This window comes from Megalops cyprinoides, chromosome 12, assembly GCF_013368585.1.
Source record: "Megalops cyprinoides isolate fMegCyp1 chromosome 12, fMegCyp1.pri, whole genome shotgun sequence".
Lineage (NCBI taxonomy): Eukaryota > Metazoa > Chordata > Actinopteri > Elopiformes > Megalopidae > Megalops > Megalops cyprinoides.
In genome coordinates, this window is record NC_050594.1 from 12,127,491 (window position 1) to 12,150,049 (window position 22,559).

Below are 22,559 nucleotides of genomic sequence, written 5' to 3' on the forward strand. Positions count from 1 at the left end.
GTTTTCTGCCACTATGAGATTCTTACACTCTTCTGCAGATCAAGGGATTTTCTGGTTGCACTGTCCGCAGTGAGCACAACATTTACAAAGAAGTTTTATAGCACTGAATAATGATTTGCATTGCATTGACAGTGTGCTTCTATGTTGCATTATAGATACAAAATGTAAATGTTTCCATTAATGCAAGCTGGATATGATGCAAAGCTGGTTATAAGCACAGCTGGTTTTAAACTGAATGTCCTTACTTTCAGTTGCACACATACAGGTCCGTCTAACTTCCACCTTGCTTAGCCCTACCAGTTTCAAACAGGATTCAGCATCAAAAGACTTAACACCCCTTTTGAAGTTTAATTCCTTAAAAGAACAGCTGCTACACTCATACATGCCATCTTTCCACAACTTCAGTGTCTTCCCAGAGGCCAGCTGCTTTGGGATGTCTGTACTGTTGTGCAATATAATTATTAATACTTTGACCTCAGCTCCACTTTTTAAGACGTTAGGATTAAAGACACTTTGCAGGGAAAAAGAGGAAGATGAGCTGCCCCATGTGTCTCAGAAACTTTTATTTTTACCAGTTTCCATGAAACAAAACAAAACAAAAAATCTGTGAATTATAGCTTTAACACAATGTGTCCCACATGAGGACAGTACCAATAGTCAGACAACATATAAAGTGCAGCACACACAATACATGGTGTACAGATCATTAACTATGCTAAAGCTTTTTCTGGGAGGCAGGTATTGTGATTCTTGAAGTATTAAGATGTGCAAACCAACAACCATACATTTATAAAGACAGAAAGAGAGATGCTCTGCTCGTCACAAGTTGAGAGGGGAACCACAGTCTTTTTTATAATGAAACGTGATTCAGGTCAGAGTATCTGATGATTAATACAGTACATGCCTGCAGAATGCACACAGGATCACAACACTAAAATTAAACTCAGACTTCTGAGAAATACCTCCCATTACAAAATTAGCACTGTTATTTAACTGATTTCAAGCAAACACAATTCAGAGGCTTCCCTGGTGAACATGTTATTCAGTTAGACAATAATACAAAAATTGACTGCTCTATTAGCATTAAATGTACCTTTTTGAAGAAAATTCCTTGAACTTTACAAGCTTACAAAAATATATTCCTAAAAACAGGTAGCTGTATTTCCTGAATAAATCAAGACCAATTTGATGTACACGAGAAATGCTACACTGCTGTTGATTTTTTCACAAAGTTAAAAGTAAAAAAAAAATGATATATATATTTATATATAAATATGTACAGTGCAACACGGAGCTTGGTAAATACTGTCAAAGTTTATATCTGGTAAAAACACTCTACCACCAGGCAGGAGAGTTGGGCACCTGCAGAATTTCTCCCTCTGCAGGTACAGACAGTTAGTGAGGCATAGATGGACAGGCTTTAGCAGTATGCTAAGCCTTTAGCTGCTGATCAAAGCGTGGAGTTATCAGTGATCTTTTTTTACAGACATACTGTGAACTTGGGACACCTGGCAGGACTTCATGGGGAGAAATTAAGAGGAAAACCCAAACTGACATTTTAATTCATCAGTCAAGCCCTTTTATGAAGCAGTGGAAGTATTACCTTCACAGAGCAGTGAAGATCCTGTCTGTAGGGGGCATGAAGGTGAGTTGTACATGTTTGTGTGATGGTGAATTGCACGTGTGTGTAACAGTGAATTGCATGTGTTTGTGATGGTGGATTGCATGCCTGTGTGTGACAGTTAATTTTGTGTGTGTATGTGATGGTGAATTGCACACCTGTGTGTGACAGTGAATTGCATGTAAGTATGTGATGGTGACTTGCACACCTGTGTGTGACAGTGAATTACACACCTGTGTGTGACAGTGAATTGCATGTGTGTGATGGTGAATGGGTGCATTATCAGGCTGTTTCTTATTATCAGTGGGTTGCAAGCGTGATCATTCCCCCCCACCTTTTCCCCTCCATTCTTTTTCCTCCCTCCTTCTTTCTCATTCTCCCCCTCCCTCCCTCTCCCACACCCCCCCCCCCCCCCCTCCAATCACCCCCTCCTGGGGGGTCCCTTAGGGATGTATTGTATGGGCATCAGTCCCAGACAGTTTGAGGGGTTACAAGGGCCCCGCTCACCTGCCTGTCCTGGGGGACCTGGGGCTCCGGGAGACCCTTGCATCCCCTGCTGTCCGGCTGGACCTGGAGGACCAGTCAGGCCATAGCCTGGAGGCCCAGGAGCACCTAGCAGAGGAACAGGGGGTGGGGGAGGGTGGGTGGCATAGAAGTGAACACAGTGTAGGGGGAGGGGTATCATATGTGATAGAGAGACAGGGAGGGATGGAGAAAATGAGAAATGACAGGAGGAGAGGAGAGATAAAGACATTAACTGATACACTTCTTTATGGAGATAAAAATGTGTTATTTCCTGTGACTGAACAGGATCTTACCTGGAACACCTGGCCATCCCACGCGACCTGTCTGTGACACACCCTGTGACCCCTTCTCCCCTTTCAAACCCTCCACACCTGCAGGGATAGAGACCCAACAACAGAGGACAGGATGGTATCATCACTGTGCAGCAGTGAACAGCTACAGACAGCTGCAGACAATTATAGACTCATAAAGTACAGACAGCTGATAGCTACAAAAACATAAAGTACAGACAGCTACAGACAGCTACAGGAACATGCCTCTCAAAGACCTGCCTCTGAGAACAAACCCAAACAGTGCTTAGCAGTCCTGGAACCACCCCCCTGACACCAACACAAAATATGCGTCTACATGCGGTGAAATATAAAGTTGAATTCATACATTAAGAAAACTCTGAGTAATAGATCTGACATTCTAATAAGTAATTTTACTGGACAAGAAGCAGAAACTGTTTGGACAAACAGATTGTCATGACTCAGATGTCTAATAAATTCCAGAAAGGGAAAGGATATGAGCAAAATGGAATTTTTCTCTGTTTTAAGCCATTTAGGAAAAAAAAAAAAAAAACACAAACTCAAATTATGCCGGCCAAAACAGTGGGACACTTGGGAAAAGCAGCACTGGCACTGAGCATACTGCAGGCGCTGCGTGTACAGCCTGCAGAGTTCCAGGACACACTTCTTACTGTGCACGGATCCTTTCTGGCTGCTTTGGCATTTGACATAAAAGCTGGCAATACTGACCAAAACACCCCCATTCCTCATTTAAATGTTACGTGAAAGAACCTGGCTCTGTCTGGTCTTAAGCACATGCAGAGCGGATAAGAATATCTGAATATCCCATTGGGTGATGGGAAATAATGATCTGATTGGTCAGATATGTGGCATTTTCGTGCATACACCCACAGTCACCCACAGTGGTTAATTCCCACACAAGAAATGCTGACATCTCTGACCTGGTGGACCCACTCTCCCTTGCTGCCCCTCTCGGCCAGGAAGCCCCGGGAGGCCAGGCACGCCCGGGCACCCATCCTCACCAGGGGCCCCGTCCTGCCCTGGAGGGCCAGGCTGACCACGCCCAGATGCCACGCCCGTTGGCGCCTGTCTGTGAGACATGTAGTAGGCCAGGTGCTCTGTAGGAGCAAGAACAGGGTCACATGACCACAACGAACACTCCGGGGACAAAACATGGGGATAACAGCAGACTGAGGAAGCAAAGCGAGGCAGTGAGGCAGCAGGGTGAAGAAGAGGCAGCAGTGGACAAAGGCACTTGAAACTACCTCAGTGAAGACTTGACTAAAAGGCATTGTGCTTAAAACAACCTCAGTAAAGACATGCTTTTAAGGGCACACCGCTGATGTATGTCACATCAAATGTGTGATTACCATTTGATGAGGTGAACAGTCTGAGATGGAGAATGTGTAATTTACAGTACAGAATACTCTGAATGAAGGGGTCAAAGATAAGATGCAAAGCACATGTGTGCAGGAGAGAATCTTATGACTATTATCTTCAACATTGTGTCTAGAACACTATCATCTGACACAAAAGCTTCCCATTTTCCGAAGATAACCCTGTGAAAAGAAAGACTATCTGGGTCCAAAAGGAATATTGGAGTGGCCACGGGCGGGGAACACTGTTGCCAGTCTAGTTAATTACACATTGGAGGATGCTAATCCCGCTGAGATAACAGGAAACAGGAAACAGGAAGTAGGCGCAGTGTACTAACCATCAAAAATCTCTGTGACCTGCTGACGAATTAGGTTCTGGATTTCATTATAGTTGACTGCAGCCTGCCGAGAAAAAAGGAGAGAGAAAGAGAGAAAGGATGTGAAAGCAAAAAAAAGCTTTAACATAATATTATGCTTTTAATAAAGAGCATGATGTGAGTCATTATCCACTGACACATGGAAATTATTCCACAGAGGCAGTCCTGCATGGGTGGGTGGATACCCAGCTGTCTGAAAAGAACAGAGTAAGAACTAGCACTCTGAAATTCAGACAGCACTGAATAAACAATTCATGTAAACCGGAAAAAATGGAAGCTGTAAGCAAAGCATGTGCACAGAGCATGTTTAACAGCACTGAGGTGCTGGTGGAGGAAGTAAAAAGACTCTTTTAACTGAAAATGTGTAGCCTCTGCAACATTGGCCTTTGATCTTTATGACTGAATTCTGGTCTTGTCACAGGTCAAAGGTGGTGGTCACACAGGCTCTCAATTTTTTAAATTTTGGGTTTCTGATGCAGTCATACATGTGTATATATTTGATGAAGCTTTCAATACATGTTCTCCTTACAGTAATGGCAAAATTTAGAATAACATTTCACTGAAATCAATGCAACCACATCTCACATTGATCACATACTTTTCTTCAGTGTCAGTGGGGTAAGATGGAAGAGAGAGAGCCTGCTTTGGCAATACTACACATTGTACACACCTGTAAATCACATTTTTAATCTCCAAATCTTAAATCCTAAGTCTGGGGTTTTAAGCAATGCTTACACTTATTACTTTTCTTGCTGAATTTAACACACTGTCAGGAAGGTGACAGTCTAAATTCACATTTGAGAAGAACAGTGCCACCATAATAGTGATATATATCATAGTGAACCTCACCTGCACCCCAGGTATTCCTGGTATTCCGGGGGCCCCCATGGGTCCAGGCTTTCCTGGGTTCCCCTGCTCCCCCCGGGGACCTGCTGGCCCCATGGCTCCCACACTGGGAGCATTCCAGGAGGTGGACCTCCAACCAGAGGGGCCAGGGGGGCCTCTCTCCCCAGGGAAGCCCTTCTGTCCTGGGACTCCTGTGTCCCCCTGAAAAAGAGATGCATAAACAGCATTAGAAACCAGTTACTGCCACACTGCCACCAGCAGAGGGCACTGTTCACACCATCCACTGTACCCTCATCCTCTGAGCAGCTCTTACCTTCTGACCAGGTGGTCCATTCTGCCCTGGGTGACCTGGAGATCCCTACAAGAAGAGGGACAGATAGACCGCTTATTTACAGGATACCATTAATTTGTTTAGTTTACTCATTGTTATGAATCCTCATAGATGTATTATTTATGGTATTAAGTTGAAACATTGTATTACCAGCAGTCATGCTTATATAGCATATTAGAATTGAAATTGAAAGAGAGAGTTACAGAATGGGGAAGGCTTGCAGTGCACAATACAGACATGAACTATACCCCACATCAAACATAAACACGCATAAATCTGCATACACATATATGTATATATAGACATACAACACAGAAAAATTGATCCTTTCTGTTGTGTATGCTTTTATGCAAAGCAGGAAAATATTCAAATATTCACAACTGACATTCTCCATCATGCATCAAATGTAACTTTAATTTCAGACAGATGGCAAATCCAGCTATAGTTGCATAGAACATTTATGGGTTAGTAAAACATCATGAAAAAAAGAACGGGACACAAACAGATTTCAGAAAAATATCAGGCTGGTATGGAACAAATGAAGCAAATCTGACCACTGAGAACAGAAATACAGCATAAGAAGCAGGCAGTCGTTGGCCAGCCCATCACACGGGTGGACTTGTGTGGTACTCACATCTTCCCCTGGAGGGCCATCTGCGCCTGCCTCCCCCTGGTGGACAGAGGAGGTAAGAAAAAAATCCCAACCATTTACTGACCATTTCTACCTGTTAGCAGATACCTGTATACTCGACACACTGTCAAATGCTCTCTAATTCACAAACCTTAAATTCAATCTAAACATGTGCTGTTCACTCCCTCTACAGCTGAAATGCAGAATGACACGCAAGGAAAGATGGTTGTTTGGTTCTGTCTGGGTCCAGCTGGGACTCACCGCTCGTCCTGGACGTCCCGGTGGCCCAGGTGGACCTGCTAGGCCCCGCAGTCCTGCCTCTCCTGTCTCGCCATTGTCACCCGGTAAACCCCTCTCATCCTTTAAACAGACAGACAGACAGATACAGACAGATAGACAGACACTAAAAAGCCAAGAACACACCCTCCATAACAGTGCAGCACAGGGTGCAGAGTGTAATTCAGAAATGAAAGGGTTTGTTACCGGTCCTGGGGGTCCAGCCGGCCCTGGAAGACCAAAGGGGCCTTCTGCTCCCTGCACCACAAACAGAAGAACATAAGTTTATCTTTGCATGTGTGTGTTTGTGCAAACATACTCACTGCCAGATTCACACTTGCTCTCACACTTGCACACACATACACATTGGATCAATACATCCCACAGTACTCATAATACTACTTCATAATACTACATACTACGTCATAATTTCATACATGTCCTTGTCCATTTATGTACAGACACTTAAAATACAGACTGAGAAACAGCCTGTAACACACAGACACAGGCAGAAAGGCAGCTTGAGACAAACAGTCAGTCAGACAGACAGACAGACAGATAGACAAATAGCCTTGTAGTTAGGATGCGCACAGGGTTTCCAGGAGGTCCAGGGGGGCCCTCTAGCCCAGGGCTACCAGATCCACCCTGTAGGCACAGGGAAATCAAACAATCAAAAAGAAGATCTGATTTTTACTGTGATTTTTACAATGTTATCCCACCTCATCAAATCAATGACTGTGATTTTTGCATAACCTGCCTGCTTTTTGCCAGACACAGAAGGTCTTACACTTACACTCACAATTGCTCTGTCTGGATGTTGCATGATATGTATCAGTGACAGTACAGAAAAAAAGAAAGCAGCTGCTCACCTCTGCTCCAGGCTGACCTGGAAAACCATACAGGCCCCGAGGACCGATGCATCCCTGACAGAAAGAAGGAGCAAAGGGGAGAGAGAAAGCAATTCAGCATAAACAGCATTGCATCACTGACAGTGAGAAGGGAAAAGGGAGGGAGAGCAATTCAACACAAACAGTATGCTCTTCACTTTAAGGACATTAAGGTTATATAAAGGATAGGTAGCTAATACTTCAACCCAAGAAATGTGTGGCCCTGACATCAAATATAAATATAGTAATAATGTAAATATAAAACATTAACATTAAACATTATAAAAAAAATATAAATGCAGTAATAAATATAAACCAGAGCAAAATTTCAACAGGACATTCATAAAACATTGACCAATGTGAGATTGGTGGTGACTGGGAATCTGGTCTGAGACTGTTGCTCATTCAACTTGATTGGATACACCTATGTTCTGTTGTGCTGGAAGTCGCTCTGGATAAGAGCGTCTGCTAAATGAATGTAATGTAATGTAGTCTGGTTCTGTAATACCTTTTTCTAACAGAAGAAATAACTGTGGCACCACCAATTACTGAAGCATATGTAGGAGCAATTTTAGGGAATATATCCGGCACAAGACTACCAGACATTTCCAATGAGCAGAATGTCCTGAGAAAACGTTATGGGAAAAAAAATATTTATTTGCTTTATAGACATCCAAAAGGAATTGCTTCAGATAAGCATGACGGCTGATTATGCAAGCTAACTGCCAGTGGTATAGAGGTAAAGTATGTGATATAATTATAGCTAAAAATTTAAATTAAATATTCTCGGGGAATCAGAACAGCATTGTGCAATATCAGTGAGTCAGATCCACAGATCCACAGCATTAGAACAATTATCCTTGTTCCCACTTCTCATGATAAATAAGTTGAATGTGTACTTTACACAGAGGGCCTGGTTCCCTTGTCACCCACAGAGCAGGGGCTGTTGCAGTACTGTCAGAAAAAGGCCCTTGCATGCAACATGGAAAAGACTAGAATAACCATTTTCAAAGAAGATCTGGATCTAACAGAAATCTACACAACATTACCTGAGCATCAAATAACAAAAAAACAATGCACACGCTATATTTAATGTGTTCTAAAATCAGCTCCCCAGACAATTTGGATTAAATTAGGGCATTCACCAAAAATCTCATGCAAAGGTTAAATTGATTTTGACTTTGCTAATATAGTTTTCTTTGAAGAGATTCAAAGATAGGCAAAATGTCACAGATAATTTTTGAGATATGGTTTATGATTTTTATGCCTACCCAGACATCTTTTAAGATATTTTAATACTTGATGCTTTAATCCACACAAAATGTGGTCATATTCTTGGTGTAATATTTAAATTTATGGATACATTTCTGGCCCTTTATTAATAATGTGTAATGTGTATTAATCTTTTAAATGTTAAAATTATTATGAATATTATAACATTATGAATTATGAAAAATTGAAATTTTCCTGCTTTGATGTAGTTTTAAAGAAATTCCCAGGGGAGGGGGGTGGGGGGTACTATCAAAGCTACTCAACAGAGTATGACTGACAGAGCTGTACAATTACTCTCACTGGATCTCTGAGAGATAATATATTGTCCTAATGCACAACCTGAGGTATAACACATCTTTCAAGTTCTCCCGGTTGATGCAAAAATGGTCTGCATTTATCAAGATCTGTATTTCCACACATGACAACAGTGTCATCAGTTCTTTCATAAAGGAATGAGTGAGGTGGCCAGGCTGGGTGGAGTCTCATTGCTACCTCTGATGTGCTCTGGAAAACACAGTCACATGGTTTAGCCACCATTTACCATCATATTCTACTGTGGCAAAACCTTGGATGTCCTCAAAAGCAGCAAGACAGGTGGTCTCCCTGGCAAACCTATATCCCAGGCTATCTCATCAGGCCTTCATTTAGGGAGCTGGGATGGCAGTGGCTTCAGTCATAAACTTACCTTCAGGCCTGGTGGTCCGGGATCTCCTGTTTCTCCTGTAAGACCCTGGAAGATCAGAGAGAGCAGTCATTCCCTGATCATGGACATGTCTGTAACAGACATGTCAAGGACATGTCTGTTACATCTTAACAGACTACATTTCTTAAATCTAACCTGTGGCAATCCTCCCTGATGGACACTTTACATTAGCCTATTTCAATATTACTTTCATCTTCATTTTAACATGTAAAATATGTTATTGAGATATTTTACTGCAGGTTGTAACCAAGATTTTTATACAGTCATAAAATGTGAATAATGTACAATGTGTATTACATAACAACAACAGCAACAATAACAATGACCGATTTTGTCTCAATTTAACAATGCCAGAGAGCAAAGAGGGTTGTGTACTGGGAGTCCAATGGGTCCAACTGGGCCGACTTCACCACGATCTCCCTGGGGGTAGGGGGGAGAAGTGGAGGGAAGACGTTACAGTTGAGTTTTGAGGAAACTTGATGATTGGGCTGAAGACCTGATACTATATCATCCAGTCTTTCAAACACACACTAGTATACACTGTCTATACTTCTGTGAACATACCACGCAAATATGCATGTGCCATACAGTCTCTACCACACTCACACATGTTCAATGCAGTTATTATTGTACATCTACTTACACAGTGCACAGAATTACTGGAGCCTTGTGTACTTAACATTACTTCAATGACTTAAATTACTTCAACTTCAATTACTTTAATGTCAGAACACGTCTCTTACCTTGACTCCTGGTTTCCCTTCTCTCCCGTCAGTGCCTGGACTCCCTGGAGGTCCCTGGGGTTCACAGACACACAGTGGTGAAAAGCAACACGTGAATAAACTCTTACTTTATCCTCCTGGATATCACAGAATTCTGCCCCTGATCCATTTCGCCATGTCGGATATCAGGGAGGTTGATTCTGGGATACCCTGACACCCCTTCCCCCAGCTTACTTGTGTGCCTGGTACTCCGGGTAGGCCGAGCGGTCCTGGGGGGCCCTGTGAGCCCGTTTCCCCCACCTTAGCCTGGAGGAAAGAGACAGGGAGGATAGTACAATCAGTAACACTTTCTGCATCAGGAAAACGTCCAGTAGCAATGCATTTATAGTGTTTAGATAGCTGTCTGCATCATTACAGGTAGAATCAGAATTTGTGACGCCATCATCAGTAACACTGGTAACATCCTATTAAATATGCTTATATGCAAGTCAATGATCAACATTGGTGAGGTGATGGTTGTCATGGACGCTCACTTTTTCTCCTGGTGGTCCGCGAACCCCTGAAGGACCTGCTGGGCCTGGGAGTCCAGGAGGCCCCTAAAAGCACACAGAGTCATTACCTCATTACACCCAATCTTTCTGTCTCTCTCTCTCTCTCTCTATCTATCTCTCTCTCACAGACACAGACACAGAAAAATACATAATTGTCTTTTGTTACTTACTTGCTGTCCTGGGAAACCTGGTTGTCCTCCTGTACCCTAAATATGAGAAACACATTTCTATTCAAGTACCATTGCTACTTCCATAATGAAATGAAGCAAATAAATGAAATGCACAGTCAGCCTGCAGAGAAAACAAAGGCGGCCCAGTAGGTACAGCAGAGAAGCACACACACACACACACACACACACACACACACACACACACACACACACACACACACACACACACACACTATTTCTCTCTCTTTCTTTCCCTCTCTCTCTCACCCACTCACTCACTCTCTTTCTCTCTCTCTCTCTCTTTCCCTCTCTCTCACAAACACACACACATACACACAAATAAACAATAAACAAACCGTATTCCGCCGATCAAGCTATGGATAAAGGAGCGGTGCACACTGAAGGTGAAGTTGCTAAAGGTCATTTTAGTAATGAATGCTGTTTTGTGACTGCATCACGTGGTGTGCTTTCACCCCCAATTTTCCCAGGCCCCCGGTTTTGGTGAAAGAGTGTCAATGGAACAGTGACAGTCTGCCACACTGATCTGACTCCATCAAAAATGTTGTAAAAGCATGGACATCTGCATTATTTCAGCTTCAGCTAAACAAGTGACCTGATCAACTGCACAGTATCCAGCAGTCACCTACCTACCTATGTTGACCTACCTGCTCCCCCTTCAGTCCAGGTGGTCCAGCCACACCTGGGTCACCTTTGGGTCCCTGCGAGTGGCACGAGTTACAATATTAACCGCAAAATGTCAATCAAAGCAGTCACATTTTACTTAACATAGTAATAAAGATCATTGAAAAGTATGTTTCAAAAAAGCAATGCAAAACTGAGTAAAATTAGCAAAATAGAGATAAAAAATTAAATGCTATGAGAAAGAACAGTCTCAGGAAGTTAATTGAAACCGCTGGTTTAAGGAGGCCCTCCTGGCAGTCATGTTTGATTAAGATCTGCATGTGTAATTTTGTAACAATGTTATTATGATCTGTAGAATACATTCTTACTGAATTATCCAATTTATTTTATTGAGCTATGTGCCCTTCATATAGCCATGGGGCTGTTTGCACAGCTCAGTGTAATGGAACTACACGAGCAGAAAAGTAGAGATGATTCCTACACAGTTCTAAAAACACTAGCATGCTGGGGTAGCACTGGGCTCCGATAGGATGGGACAGGCACAGAGGATGCTGGGGTAGACTTTGACTTTGAGAGGGATGTGACGTCTTGGGCAGCCAGTGGAACTGAGGCTGAAGCCAGTTTTTTTTTTTTTTTACAATGATTGATCATGATTCAAAATCAACTCTTGAAATTGAACATGAACATATTTGGGTATTTCACTCTCTCTGCCCTGCACCTCCTTCTCTCTGTCTGTAAGGACCTCCAGGTATGACAGGTAAGAAGACAGGAGCTACACCAGGCGTGTGCATTGTGATCAGACTCTGTCAGTGATGTAAGAGCGTGGAGGCCCGCAGGTTCTCTCTCACCACAGGCCCAGATGACCCTGGATACCCTGGAGCTCCAGCTGCTCCCTAGAGAGATGAAAGCAGACAGGCAGAGAAGGACTTCTATAACTACATCATCAGTCAGGGACAATTTCATGCATACATAACCACATCATCAGTCAAGGACAGCGTTACATGTACATAATCACAGCATCAGTCAGGGGCAGTGCCATATATACATAACCACAACATAAGTCAGGAACAGGGCCATATATATTGGACATAATCACAACATCAGTCAGGGAGAGAGCCATATATACATAACCACATCGTCAGTCAAGGACATCGTTAAATGTACATAATCACAACATTAGTCAGGGACAGTGCCATAGATTCAGTACATAACCACATCATCAGTCTAGGACATCGTTAAATGCACATAAACCACAACATCAGTCAGGGATAGCACCATATATACATTACCACAGGCACAGCTTAAGATACATGTGACCGTATCATCAGTCAGAAAAGTTTAAAAGCTTTTTAGTGTACTTTTTACTGGATATAGTGTATATAGTGTATTTAAGAAATCTTATGAGGTTCTGTATGTTTATAGCATTAATGAACATCATTTTATTTCTAGAGGGGTAAGCACCTCTGGTTAGTGACAGATAGTACTATACATTCCTGTTAACGTTCATTACTGTTGGACTCTGGTGAGTCAGAATATCCTTACCGCTTCTCCTTTCCGTCCCACGTCACCTGGCTCTCCAGCTTCCCCCTTCAGTCCCTGTTACCAGGAAGAATGGAATGAATAAATTAATGTATGAACAGATTTATGAATCAGTGAACGAATGAGCCAATGAAGGAATGACTCAATATACTGAATCATAAATGTCACTCTATCCTTCATTTCACCCCTCCCCCTATCCGTTCATCCATCATTCCCTCTCTCCACCCTCTGCTTCATCCCTCCCCATCCCCTCCTTTCACTCTATCTGTCCACTAGAACAGCTGTTAAAAGCGGAGCAGAGACTGAGTGCAGGAGGGAAATCACTAAAAGGGGAGGAGTGCATCATGGGAAACACGTGAATGGGGGTGCATTATGGGAGGTACATGGAGGAGACAAAGCCTTACGTAATGTCCAGGAGGCCCCGCTGTTCCTGGGTACCCAGGCTTCCCTGGAGAGCCCTGCAAACAGGTGAGAGGGTGAATCAGTGAGATCACACTGTGCGGAGGAAGGTGAGGAGCACACAGGAATGCCTCACCTGGAAGTGACATCAGAGCAGGCACTCCGCAACACATGCTTATAGGTCGACATACTGACATAGAAGGAACACAAATACACTCACCTGTTCTCCTTTTATTCCCACTTCTCCCACCCTTCCTCTCTCCCCCTTCAGTCCCTACAACAGACAGACAGAGAATGATGGAGAAATGGGGGGGAGGGGTAGAGGCAGCCATCCTGCATCCTCTTAAAACACCAAAAGCACACCACATGCAGCTGCACTACAGCGGATTTGATTTAGAGGTCAGTCGATTTGAATGAGGTGCTATAGGATGCTATTCTTTATAATAATCAGATCAACTTCTGTCCTTTCTGCTCTAGGAGCTTCCGGATGGTAACTACTGTGATACACCAGCGGTCCGACTGAGTAAACACAAAGAGAGAGAAAGAGAGAAAGGAGAAAGCGAGAGAGAGAGAGAGAGAAAGAGGGATGTGGGAATGGAGAGAGTAGAGTATGATGGTTTAAGTTGGGTAGGCAGAAAGGCTTTGTGCGGATGATTAAAAGAGTCAGAGCGTGAGAAAAAAAGCCACAGACTTACAGGTAATCCGGGAGGCCCGGGAAGCCCAGGAGGCCCCTGAGGAAAGAATCAGGCAATGAGAAGGACAGCCTTCCTACAGTAACCAAGACAACACTATCAGAATGTGTGGGTGATGGAAGAACTGAATTGGTCTGTAAGTCACGTCCACAAACAATGCAACAAAATTATATAATACTGTCATTTTGACTTAGCTGCAAAACACTGTTTTTGAGATGCTGTTTCCTGATACCTTATGATTGAAAATCCTGGCACTGAAATTAAAAGCACTTGAAAATGCCTGTGTATACAGTATGTTTACTAAAATTGAAACAGGTGACCAAATGGAATTATATGGTGAGAACAGCAGATATTCTCAAGCTTTGCTCATGAACGAGAGACAGAAAACCTCTGGGATGATGACTGCTGTTTTTGAAAGCAATACACCAATCAGCAGCAGAAGTCTAGGCATTTAAAAACACAAATATCATATGCCACAAACTGTGCCTCTTTTTCTTACTCAAAGCAATGAAAAGGACTCTACTCTGCAGCCAGCTCAACTGGTCAGTAAAACTGAAGTGTAGTAGATGATGCATCTTTCAGTCGTGATGGCAACTGATCACTCACAATATTTCCTGAAGGCCCAGTGAATCCCTTTTGACCCTGGAGGAAAGAGAGGAATACTATTAGATGATATGCCAAACCATCCCCAAGTTTGTGTGGATAAGTGAAAGTTGGAGTAACACCTCCCCTCCTGACCTACATTGCACCTCCCCCTTGCTTGCTCACCTGTGCCCCCTTCTGGCCAGGGTATCCTGGTACACCTGGAGTTCCTGGCATTCCTGGGCACCCTGATCCCTCATTGTTCCTTCCAGGCTGCAAGATAGCGCACATGATAGGTCCTTTTCCACAAAGTCATAATACACATACAAATGGTAGGAAATATATGTACACACAGACACACAGATGAAAGCTCATGTAGACACACATAAAACAGGGACCATCACACCCTACATGTACCATCACACCATGCAGGGACTATCACACAATACCATGACTATCAGTATTTAACCCATTAATGCCATGACATACCAGAAATGACTGATATCATAAATAGACAGGGTCAATCTGAGGAATAGTTAGTGTAAAATAGGTGTCTAACAGACAAAACCTGCTGACATTTAAGGTTTCAAGTACTATTGAAGAGGGGCTTTGTCCACTAAATCACCTTTAGTGCCCAAAAATGTTGTATGTGCACACAACCTTACACATGCTGACTGTGTAGAACTCAGAGACTGAGATTGTTGATCAGAGACTCTTGGCAGGTGAGATACATACCCTTTCCGATACCTCTATGTTGAATGCCTGGAAACACTGTGGAGACATTGGACATTATGAGTCCCAGTCGTGGTCTTTCAGCATTGTAGTGTATCAGAACTGAGTTTTGACCATCATACCCACATTCTCCTTTCCCACACTGCCATAACACTTGACTCTGACACCCCCATGATCCTTTGCTGCCCTTATTCTCATCCTTTACCTACCCTACCTTAGACCACCATGATCATCCCAAAGCTTTTCACACAACCTTCCCCACTCTGCCCTAATCACCCCAAAACCCTTTCCCTAACCTTCCCCACCCCACAGCCCCATATCCAACCTAGCCCACACTACCTTGTGCCCATCCCACTGACCACTGTATCTACCCCCCTAACTCACCCCTGCCTCCTACCCCTTCGCCCACCTGCCCATGTTCTCACCCTCTCACAGTTGTCTGAGGGCCCTGTGTCCAGGTCCCATGGATCGCCCGGGTCACCCTTCTCTCCCTTACCGCCCGTCACGCCAGGCACACCAGGGAGACCATAAGCGCATTCCCCACATAACACCTGTGCCAGAGACATTAACATATTTACAGAGCAACACACACCACCTGTACCCACACACAGACACAGACACACACAGACACACACCACCTGTACCCACACACACACATACACACACTCTCACAAATACTACCACCTGCACCAGGGAGAGCCATTAACACACCTTCACCAGACAATGAGACGTACATAAAAAATCATTCAAAAATCCTGAATGTGAATGTGTATGTGAGTGTGTGTATGTGTGTGTGTGTGTGAGAATGTGTATGTGTGTGTGTGCGTGTGCGTGTGTGTGTAAGAATGTGTATGTGTGTGTGTGCGTGTGCGTGTGTGTGTGGGTTAAATCTGTAGGACTGATGCATGTGGCTTGACAGATCTGAACTATAGCAAGTGCTTTACTTAAGCACAGTGGTTACCATGGAAACCGTGATCACTCACCCTGAGGGTTGGCTGGATAAGTGGCAAGGAAGGCTGTGGAGGGGTGAGGGAGAAGGCAGCAACCATGAGCATAAATCTACAGAAAACCATGACCAAAAAAATACAGCTAACCACAACCATAAAACTACAGACAAGCATGACTACAAAAATACAGGTACCAATCACCACAAATCTACAGGAAACCATGACCACAAAAATACAGCTAACCACAACCACAAAACTACAGACAAGCATGACTACAAAAATACAGGTACCAATCACCACAAATCTACAGGAAACCATGACCACAAAAATACAGCTAACCACAACCACAAAACTACAGACAAGCATGACTACAAAAATACAGGTACCAATCACCACAAATCTACAGGAAACCATGACCACAAAAATACAGCTAACCACAACCACAAAACTACAGACAAGCATGACTACAAAAATACAAGTTACCATGACCACAAAACTATAGATAAACAGGACAACAAACTATGAGCGCCCTTGACCACAAAACTACAGGTAGCCATGATAATGACACCACAGATAATCGTGATCACAAAACTACAGTTTACCATGACCACAACACCACTGTTAAATGGGACAGCATGACATAACATCACAGAACCCACACCCCCCAACTCAAGCACTGCAAGTTTGATCTAAGCCTCTCCTCCTTCATGAATATGTGAACACCATCATTTTCGCTTTCATTTTCTACTCATGATAAAGCACATTACCATGAACTAAACATTCCTTAAAATATATGAGCACGCTATTAAACACTTGTTTAAAAACTCATGGGAAGCATTCTTAGCCTATTCGTCAGGGATGTGCCTTTGGCAGGGCACGATTAAAGCTATGAGAGCATAAGACAAATGTAATCACTTTATCTTATACTGAGCCAAGGAAAGTATACTTCATTATGTTTGGACAGCAGGTGCAGAAAATAACACTCCTAAAACAAACCTTACCTATGATTCATGTTTTGCATCGGGTAGGTAGCTCAGAATCAGCTAAACGGATTGCCTCTAAACTCCACCCATTTTGAGCCAAAGGCTGACACTGATCTAGAATCAGTACCTGTGGTACTACCTACAAATACTGTGTCTTTCAGTACCTTAGCCTACCAAAAAGCGGTCAGCTAGTTACCCACATGTAATTACTCACCTGGCTCCCAGGTGTACCTGGCTGCCCTGACTCTCCATCAGTGCCAGGGAAGCCCTGAGAAAAGAAGAACAGAATTAGTTATCTTAGCCCACACATTACATTGTTGTCATTTAGCAGACACTCTTATCCACAGCAACTCACATAGGTTACAATTTTATCCATTTATATAGCTGGATTTTTACTGAGGCACTTGTGGGTTAAGTACCTTGCCCAAGGGTAGAGCACCAGTGTCCCTGCAGGGAATCAAACCAGCAACCTTTGGGTTACTTTTTATGCCCCTTAACACTAGACCACATTGCTGCCCACACATAAACCCATATAGTAAAACATACCTGTATAACCCATGTAACCTATAACATATAACCCATAATTATTATAATACTACAGGCAGGTAGCAGGGAGGTCTGTTTTAGTGCTTTTAACCCAATTTAGTTTAATGATAAAGTATGGAGGTCTATTTTAGTGAATGGCTCAGCCGCGGGGCGATCAGTCATCTTTCTGAGCGTGTACATCCAAATGGGGACATTCTCCATTTATCAGCACATTATTAGATTATGTGATTGCTACGGCAGTCAGCGGTGTGCTTTTGACCACAGTAGGCAGACCATCTCTTAATGTCTGAGGAAGACCACTAAAATGACTGAGAGGAGCATGGCCTAAATAAGCCCTGGAGAATCTTAAATCTGAGAGGTAATGATTATGCTTTTTATCCTCATTCATGCCCTTATTAATGGATGGACATTTTTGTATCCAGAGTAAAAGCTTTTCGATTTTGGATTGTAAAATTAACATGACTATCTGGTCACACCCCACTGACACTGCAGAGAGATCTGCAGAGACACTATTACCTCTTACACCATACTTTTTTAATATGGATGGGTTTCAGTCCTATATTAAACCAGAGCTTCACCAATATCTGCCATTCCACCAGACAGATGTTTCAACTGATAGAGTATACTGTAGGAAGGAATGAAGGTATGTAACTGAATTCACAAAACATGAAGAAAACCTAGGGAGGTAAAAGATACTGATTTAAAGAAGCAACTTAGCAGATTACAACAGACACAGAAAGGCCTACAGTGTAGGGCCTGGGACATGGTCCAACTTAAGGAAGTATGGAAGTGACCATGTGAATAAATGCCTCTTTAGTAGAATACTAAAGAAGCTACAGTATTATTATATGAATGATGACGTGAATTTGACCTGGTTTGGGAGGGTGGGGAAGTGCATGTCTGAATATAGCATGGTTGGTTAGGGATGTGACTGTGTGCATATAGCATGATTGATGAGGGAAGTGACTGCGTGAATATAGCATGGTTTAGGAGAGTAGGGAAGTTTCCGAGTGAAGACCCCCATAAATGTCAGCTTGAACCGCACCCTGCATGGCTCTTACCTCTGGTCCAGGAATCCCTACGGATCCCTGTGGCCCGGGGGGGCCAGGTGGGCCAGGTGGCCCTGGGGGCCCCTGAAACAAACAGAACCTAGTCAAACCTGAGCAATATTCACCAAGAACTATGTGCTCAATATTTACTGTAACAGAGCACAGTTCACAGTGTTAAATACTGGAGCACCACTGTGACTGAACCATTTAGCCTAGAGAATGGCTCACAGTAAGAGAGAGAGACAGAGTGTTAATTACATACAGCACAGTGTGGTATATAAATAGCACACAAAGAGAGAGATAACGGTTGAGAGACAAGCAGAGATAGAGAGAAAAACAGTGAGAGATGGAGAGAGAGTACTCACAGGTCCTCCAGTGAAAGTGTCAGTTGGGATTTCACAGTTACACTCTCCTTGGTCACCCTGTTGAACAAAAAAAAAATCACATTACAGCATCACATCATCTCAAAAATCCTCACTGTTGCCTTAAAATGTGTCATGCCCCAATCCTTAAGCACCTCACACCTACACCATAAACCCAGTGCCCCAAAATCATCTTGAACCCTCTCTCCAAAATGCTGTCCCTCCGAAAATGGACAAGATGCCTCTCTTCATTCTAAATGCATCAGAGACATTGGACACGCACTGTTTAACCCTGTGTCATATCTTCACAGAATGGTGATCTTTTATTTATTAATTTCCTTCCCATTTTCTTTCCTCTCCTCCTCCTTCTGATGCTCTTCCTCATCGCGCTCTTTTACCTTGTCCCCCTTGCGTCCTCTTGCACCCTGAAACACACAGAATCCACACTCCATCAGCCCAGATACAAGGCAGGCCTGGCAAGTCAAATACAGAAGCAGCATACAGGATGTGATAAAAGCACACAGTAACATCTGATGACAGCTTCCATTCCTCGAATGCACTAGGACTCCAGTTCTTCATGACCTGAACTATTGGTATCAGAAGAATGAAGAGGAAGAGGAAGAGGAAGAGCTGTCATTGCGTGATGGGATGTGAGTCAGGGTGTGCACGTGTGTGCGTGTGTGTGTGTGTGTGTGTGTGTATATGTAGGGGGGGTTGGACTCACCAGCTGGCCTGTACTCCCAGGGACACCATGCTGTCCAGGAGAACCGTGCTTACCCTAAAACACCAGAGCAAGCGGTTACACATAAACACACACAATACAAACAACACACTCACACACTCACACATGCTCACACGCACACGCACACACACACACCCACACACACACACACACACACACACACACATGCACATACACACACACAAACACACACACAGACGCACTCTCTCTTTCTCTCTCTCTCTGTCCAGAAGATGCTCACCGGAGGCCCTGCTGGTCCTATGCCCACAGGCCCCCGTGGCCCCTGCAGTCCCTTCGGCCCCTTTGCGCCCTGCAGAGACCAAAGAGAGACCCCCTTCCATTCACCTCTGTGCTCTGATACCAGCCTGCTCATTTGCTCACGAATACATGTGTAATCCACCTGTAAATCCTCAAACTAGATTACACTCTTTACTTACCTTCTCTCCTTTGAATCCAAGAGAACCAGGAACACCAGGTTCCCCTGGGAGACCCTGTGGAGATCACCCATTTATCAAGACTGAAAAGAGATGCTGCATATGATAAATGACATGGCTATCAGACTGTAATCATACTCATATCACACAATTTATTACATTTTTACATTATTGGCATTTAGCAGACACTCTTATCCAGAGCGACTTACATCAGTGACAGTGTTCTGTTTTTTGCAATGTCAAATTATACATCTGGATATTTACTGAGGAAATGGTTAAGTACCTTGCCCAAGGGTACAGTAGCAGAGCCCCAGTGGGGAACCAAACCAGCAACCTTTCGGTTATGAGTCCAGTTCCTTAACCACTAAGTTACATTGCCACCAAAAGTTGCTTTGGAGATGCTGGGGATTGAACCCAGGACCTCATACATGCGAAGCATGCGCTCTACCGCTGAGCTACATCCCCACAGTGCTTCCTGATATATATAAGAGTTGTGATCATATTTGTGGTACAATCAAAGCGATGTGTAAGAGTTTGAGACACAATAGTTGAAGATATGTGTATTGCACTCATCTGTTAACGGTAATCTACTTTGTGAGAATATTAAAGCAGTTGCAACTCTTACTGTTTGGTCCCTAATGAGGTTGTTGCATGCAAAGGATTTGATTGTCATTTGACAGTGTAGTTGTGAGGAAGCGCTAGACTGTGGCAGTGTTGAAATGAAAAATATTTGGCATTTGATGACAGATGACAAAGGGACTGCATGTATTCTTTCAACTTTTTCTCAGCATACATGTAACATGCGGTTTCTAGATTACTGCAATCAGAAGCATATTGTCAGAGCTGGGTAGAAGGGCTGAAAAGATGCTTTGGAGATGCTGGGGATTGAACCCAGGACCTCATACATGCAAAGCATGCGCTCTACCACTGAGCTACATCCCCAGTGGAAGCAGGTGGTGCTTTTGGGACTTTCCAGAAGAACGTCTGTCTAACAAGTAAAGGACATTCAATACTATCTAAGGCAGGGGTGTCCAAACCTCTCCTGGAGGGCCACTTGTCCTGCATGTTTTCGATCTCTCCCTGCTCCAACACAGCTGATTCAAATGATCAGTTTGTTATTCAGCAGCTTCAGGAGTTCATAACGAGGGGATCATTTGAATCAGCTGTGTTGGAACAGGGAGAGATCTAAAATATGCAGGACAAGTGGCTCTCCAGGAGAGGTTTGGACACCCCTGATCTAAGGGTAATTTTAACATATTCTCCCAAATGCAAGGTTGTCCTGATCATAAGCTATGCACCACATCTCTGCAAGAACGAATGCAGGCCTGCTTTTACACTGAATTCAGAAATCATTTCCCACCCGATATGAGCCGCTTGTGTCTGAGAGAATGCCTCAAAAATGGTGGAGCTATGGTATCTGATTGGCCAAGAAATGCTGAAAAGGTATTTTGGAGATGCTGGGGATTGAACCCAGGACTTCATACATGCGAAGCATGCGCTCTACCACTGAGCTACATCCCCACAGTGCTTCTGGGTTTCTTTGAAGAGTTGTGATCATATTTGTGGTACAATCAAAGCGATGTGTAAGAGTTTGAGACACAATACTTGAAGATATGTGTATTGCACTCGTCTGTTAACGGTAATCTACTTTGTGAGAATATTAAAGCAGTTGCAACTCTTACTGTTTGGTCCCTAATGAGGTTGTTGCATGCAAAGGATTTGATTGTCATTTGACAGTGTAGTTGTGAGGAAGCGCTAGACTGTGGCAGTGTTGAAATGAAAAATATTTGGCATTTGATGACAGATGACAAAGGGACTGCATGTATTCTTTCAACTTTTTCTCAGCATACATGTAACATGCGGTTTCTAGATTACTGCAATCAGAAGCATATTGTCAGAGCTGGGTAGAAGGGCTGAAAAGATGCTTTGGAGATGCTGGGGATTGAACCCAGGACCTCATACATGCAAAGCATGCGCTCTACCACTGAGCTACATCCCCACTATGAAGACATAAACTTACTTGATCACCAGGAAGGCCTGGGGGTCCCATTTTACCCTGAGTGTGAGAGAGTGAAAGAGAAAGAGAGAGAGAGAGAAAGAGAGAGTGATAGAGATAGAGAGAGAGAGCGAGAAATAGAGAGAGAGAGATAAATGTTTGATGATTCTATTTGTTCAGTGAATTACTGTTACTGGCTAAAACAAAATACATTTATAATTCTGTTAAACTAAGTAGCTAACACACAATCCTTATTGTGTTCTCATTAAACTTAAACAAGAGCCAAGAGGATGTTTTTTGATGGAAGGCAGTGATGGACATTAGGTGGGGGACATG

The 22,559-nt window shown here is 43.3% G+C and overlaps 1 protein-coding gene and 4 non-coding genes across 5 annotated transcripts in view; all 5 read right to left on the bottom strand.

Annotated features, from left to right (window-relative positions):
• Nucleotides 1-2,042: 2,042 nt before the first annotated feature.
• Nucleotides 2,043-22,559, bottom strand: part of LOC118786883 (collagen alpha-1(XVI) chain-like) — a 43,916-nt gene continuing 23,399 nt past the window's right edge. The window contains exons 32-67 of the mRNA XM_036542231.1: nt 22,248-22,283; nt 20,231-20,284; nt 20,035-20,103; nt 19,776-19,829; nt 19,450-19,476; nt 19,055-19,111; nt 18,702-18,773; nt 17,309-17,362; nt 16,148-16,180; nt 15,590-15,715; nt 15,168-15,203; nt 14,619-14,705; nt 14,457-14,492; nt 13,854-13,889; nt 13,379-13,432; nt 13,164-13,217; nt 12,763-12,816; nt 12,069-12,113; nt 11,244-11,297; nt 10,579-10,614; nt 10,391-10,453; nt 10,092-10,163; nt 9,879-9,932; nt 9,511-9,555; nt 9,118-9,162; nt 7,143-7,196; nt 6,865-6,918; nt 6,481-6,531; nt 6,259-6,357; nt 6,001-6,036; nt 5,349-5,393; nt 5,039-5,236; nt 4,151-4,214; nt 3,378-3,554; nt 2,440-2,517; nt 2,043-2,233 (exon numbers count right to left, since the gene is read on the bottom strand). Of these exons, the coding sequence (XP_036398124.1) occupies nt 2,043-2,233; nt 2,440-2,517; nt 3,378-3,554; nt 4,151-4,214; nt 5,039-5,236; nt 5,349-5,393; nt 6,001-6,036; nt 6,259-6,357; nt 6,481-6,531; nt 6,865-6,918; nt 7,143-7,196; nt 9,118-9,162; nt 9,511-9,555; nt 9,879-9,932; nt 10,092-10,163; nt 10,391-10,453; nt 10,579-10,614; nt 11,244-11,297; nt 12,069-12,113; nt 12,763-12,816; nt 13,164-13,217; nt 13,379-13,432; nt 13,854-13,889; nt 14,457-14,492; nt 14,619-14,705; nt 15,168-15,203; nt 15,590-15,715; nt 16,148-16,180; nt 17,309-17,362; nt 18,702-18,773; nt 19,055-19,111; nt 19,450-19,476; nt 19,776-19,829; nt 20,035-20,103; nt 20,231-20,284; nt 22,248-22,283 (2,400 nt within the window). The remainder of the gene's footprint in view (nt 2,234-2,439; nt 2,518-3,377; nt 3,555-4,150; nt 4,215-5,038; nt 5,237-5,348; nt 5,394-6,000; nt 6,037-6,258; nt 6,358-6,480; nt 6,532-6,864; nt 6,919-7,142; nt 7,197-9,117; nt 9,163-9,510; nt 9,556-9,878; nt 9,933-10,091; nt 10,164-10,390; nt 10,454-10,578; nt 10,615-11,243; nt 11,298-12,068; nt 12,114-12,762; nt 12,817-13,163; nt 13,218-13,378; nt 13,433-13,853; nt 13,890-14,456; nt 14,493-14,618; nt 14,706-15,167; nt 15,204-15,589; nt 15,716-16,147; nt 16,181-17,308; nt 17,363-18,701; nt 18,774-19,054; nt 19,112-19,449; nt 19,477-19,775; nt 19,830-20,034; nt 20,104-20,230; nt 20,285-22,247; nt 22,284-22,559) is intronic.
• Nucleotides 20,621-20,692, bottom strand: trnaa-cgc. Its single transcript has one exon. It is a non-coding gene; the product is annotated as a tRNA-Ala (tRNA).
• On the bottom strand, nt 21,098-21,169 carry trnaa-ugc. Its single transcript has one exon. It is a non-coding gene; the product is annotated as a tRNA-Ala (tRNA).
• On the bottom strand, nt 21,677-21,748 carry trnaa-cgc. Its single transcript has one exon. It is a non-coding gene; the product is annotated as a tRNA-Ala (tRNA).
• trnaa-ugc lies at nt 22,155-22,226 on the bottom strand. Its single transcript has one exon. It is a non-coding gene; the product is annotated as a tRNA-Ala (tRNA).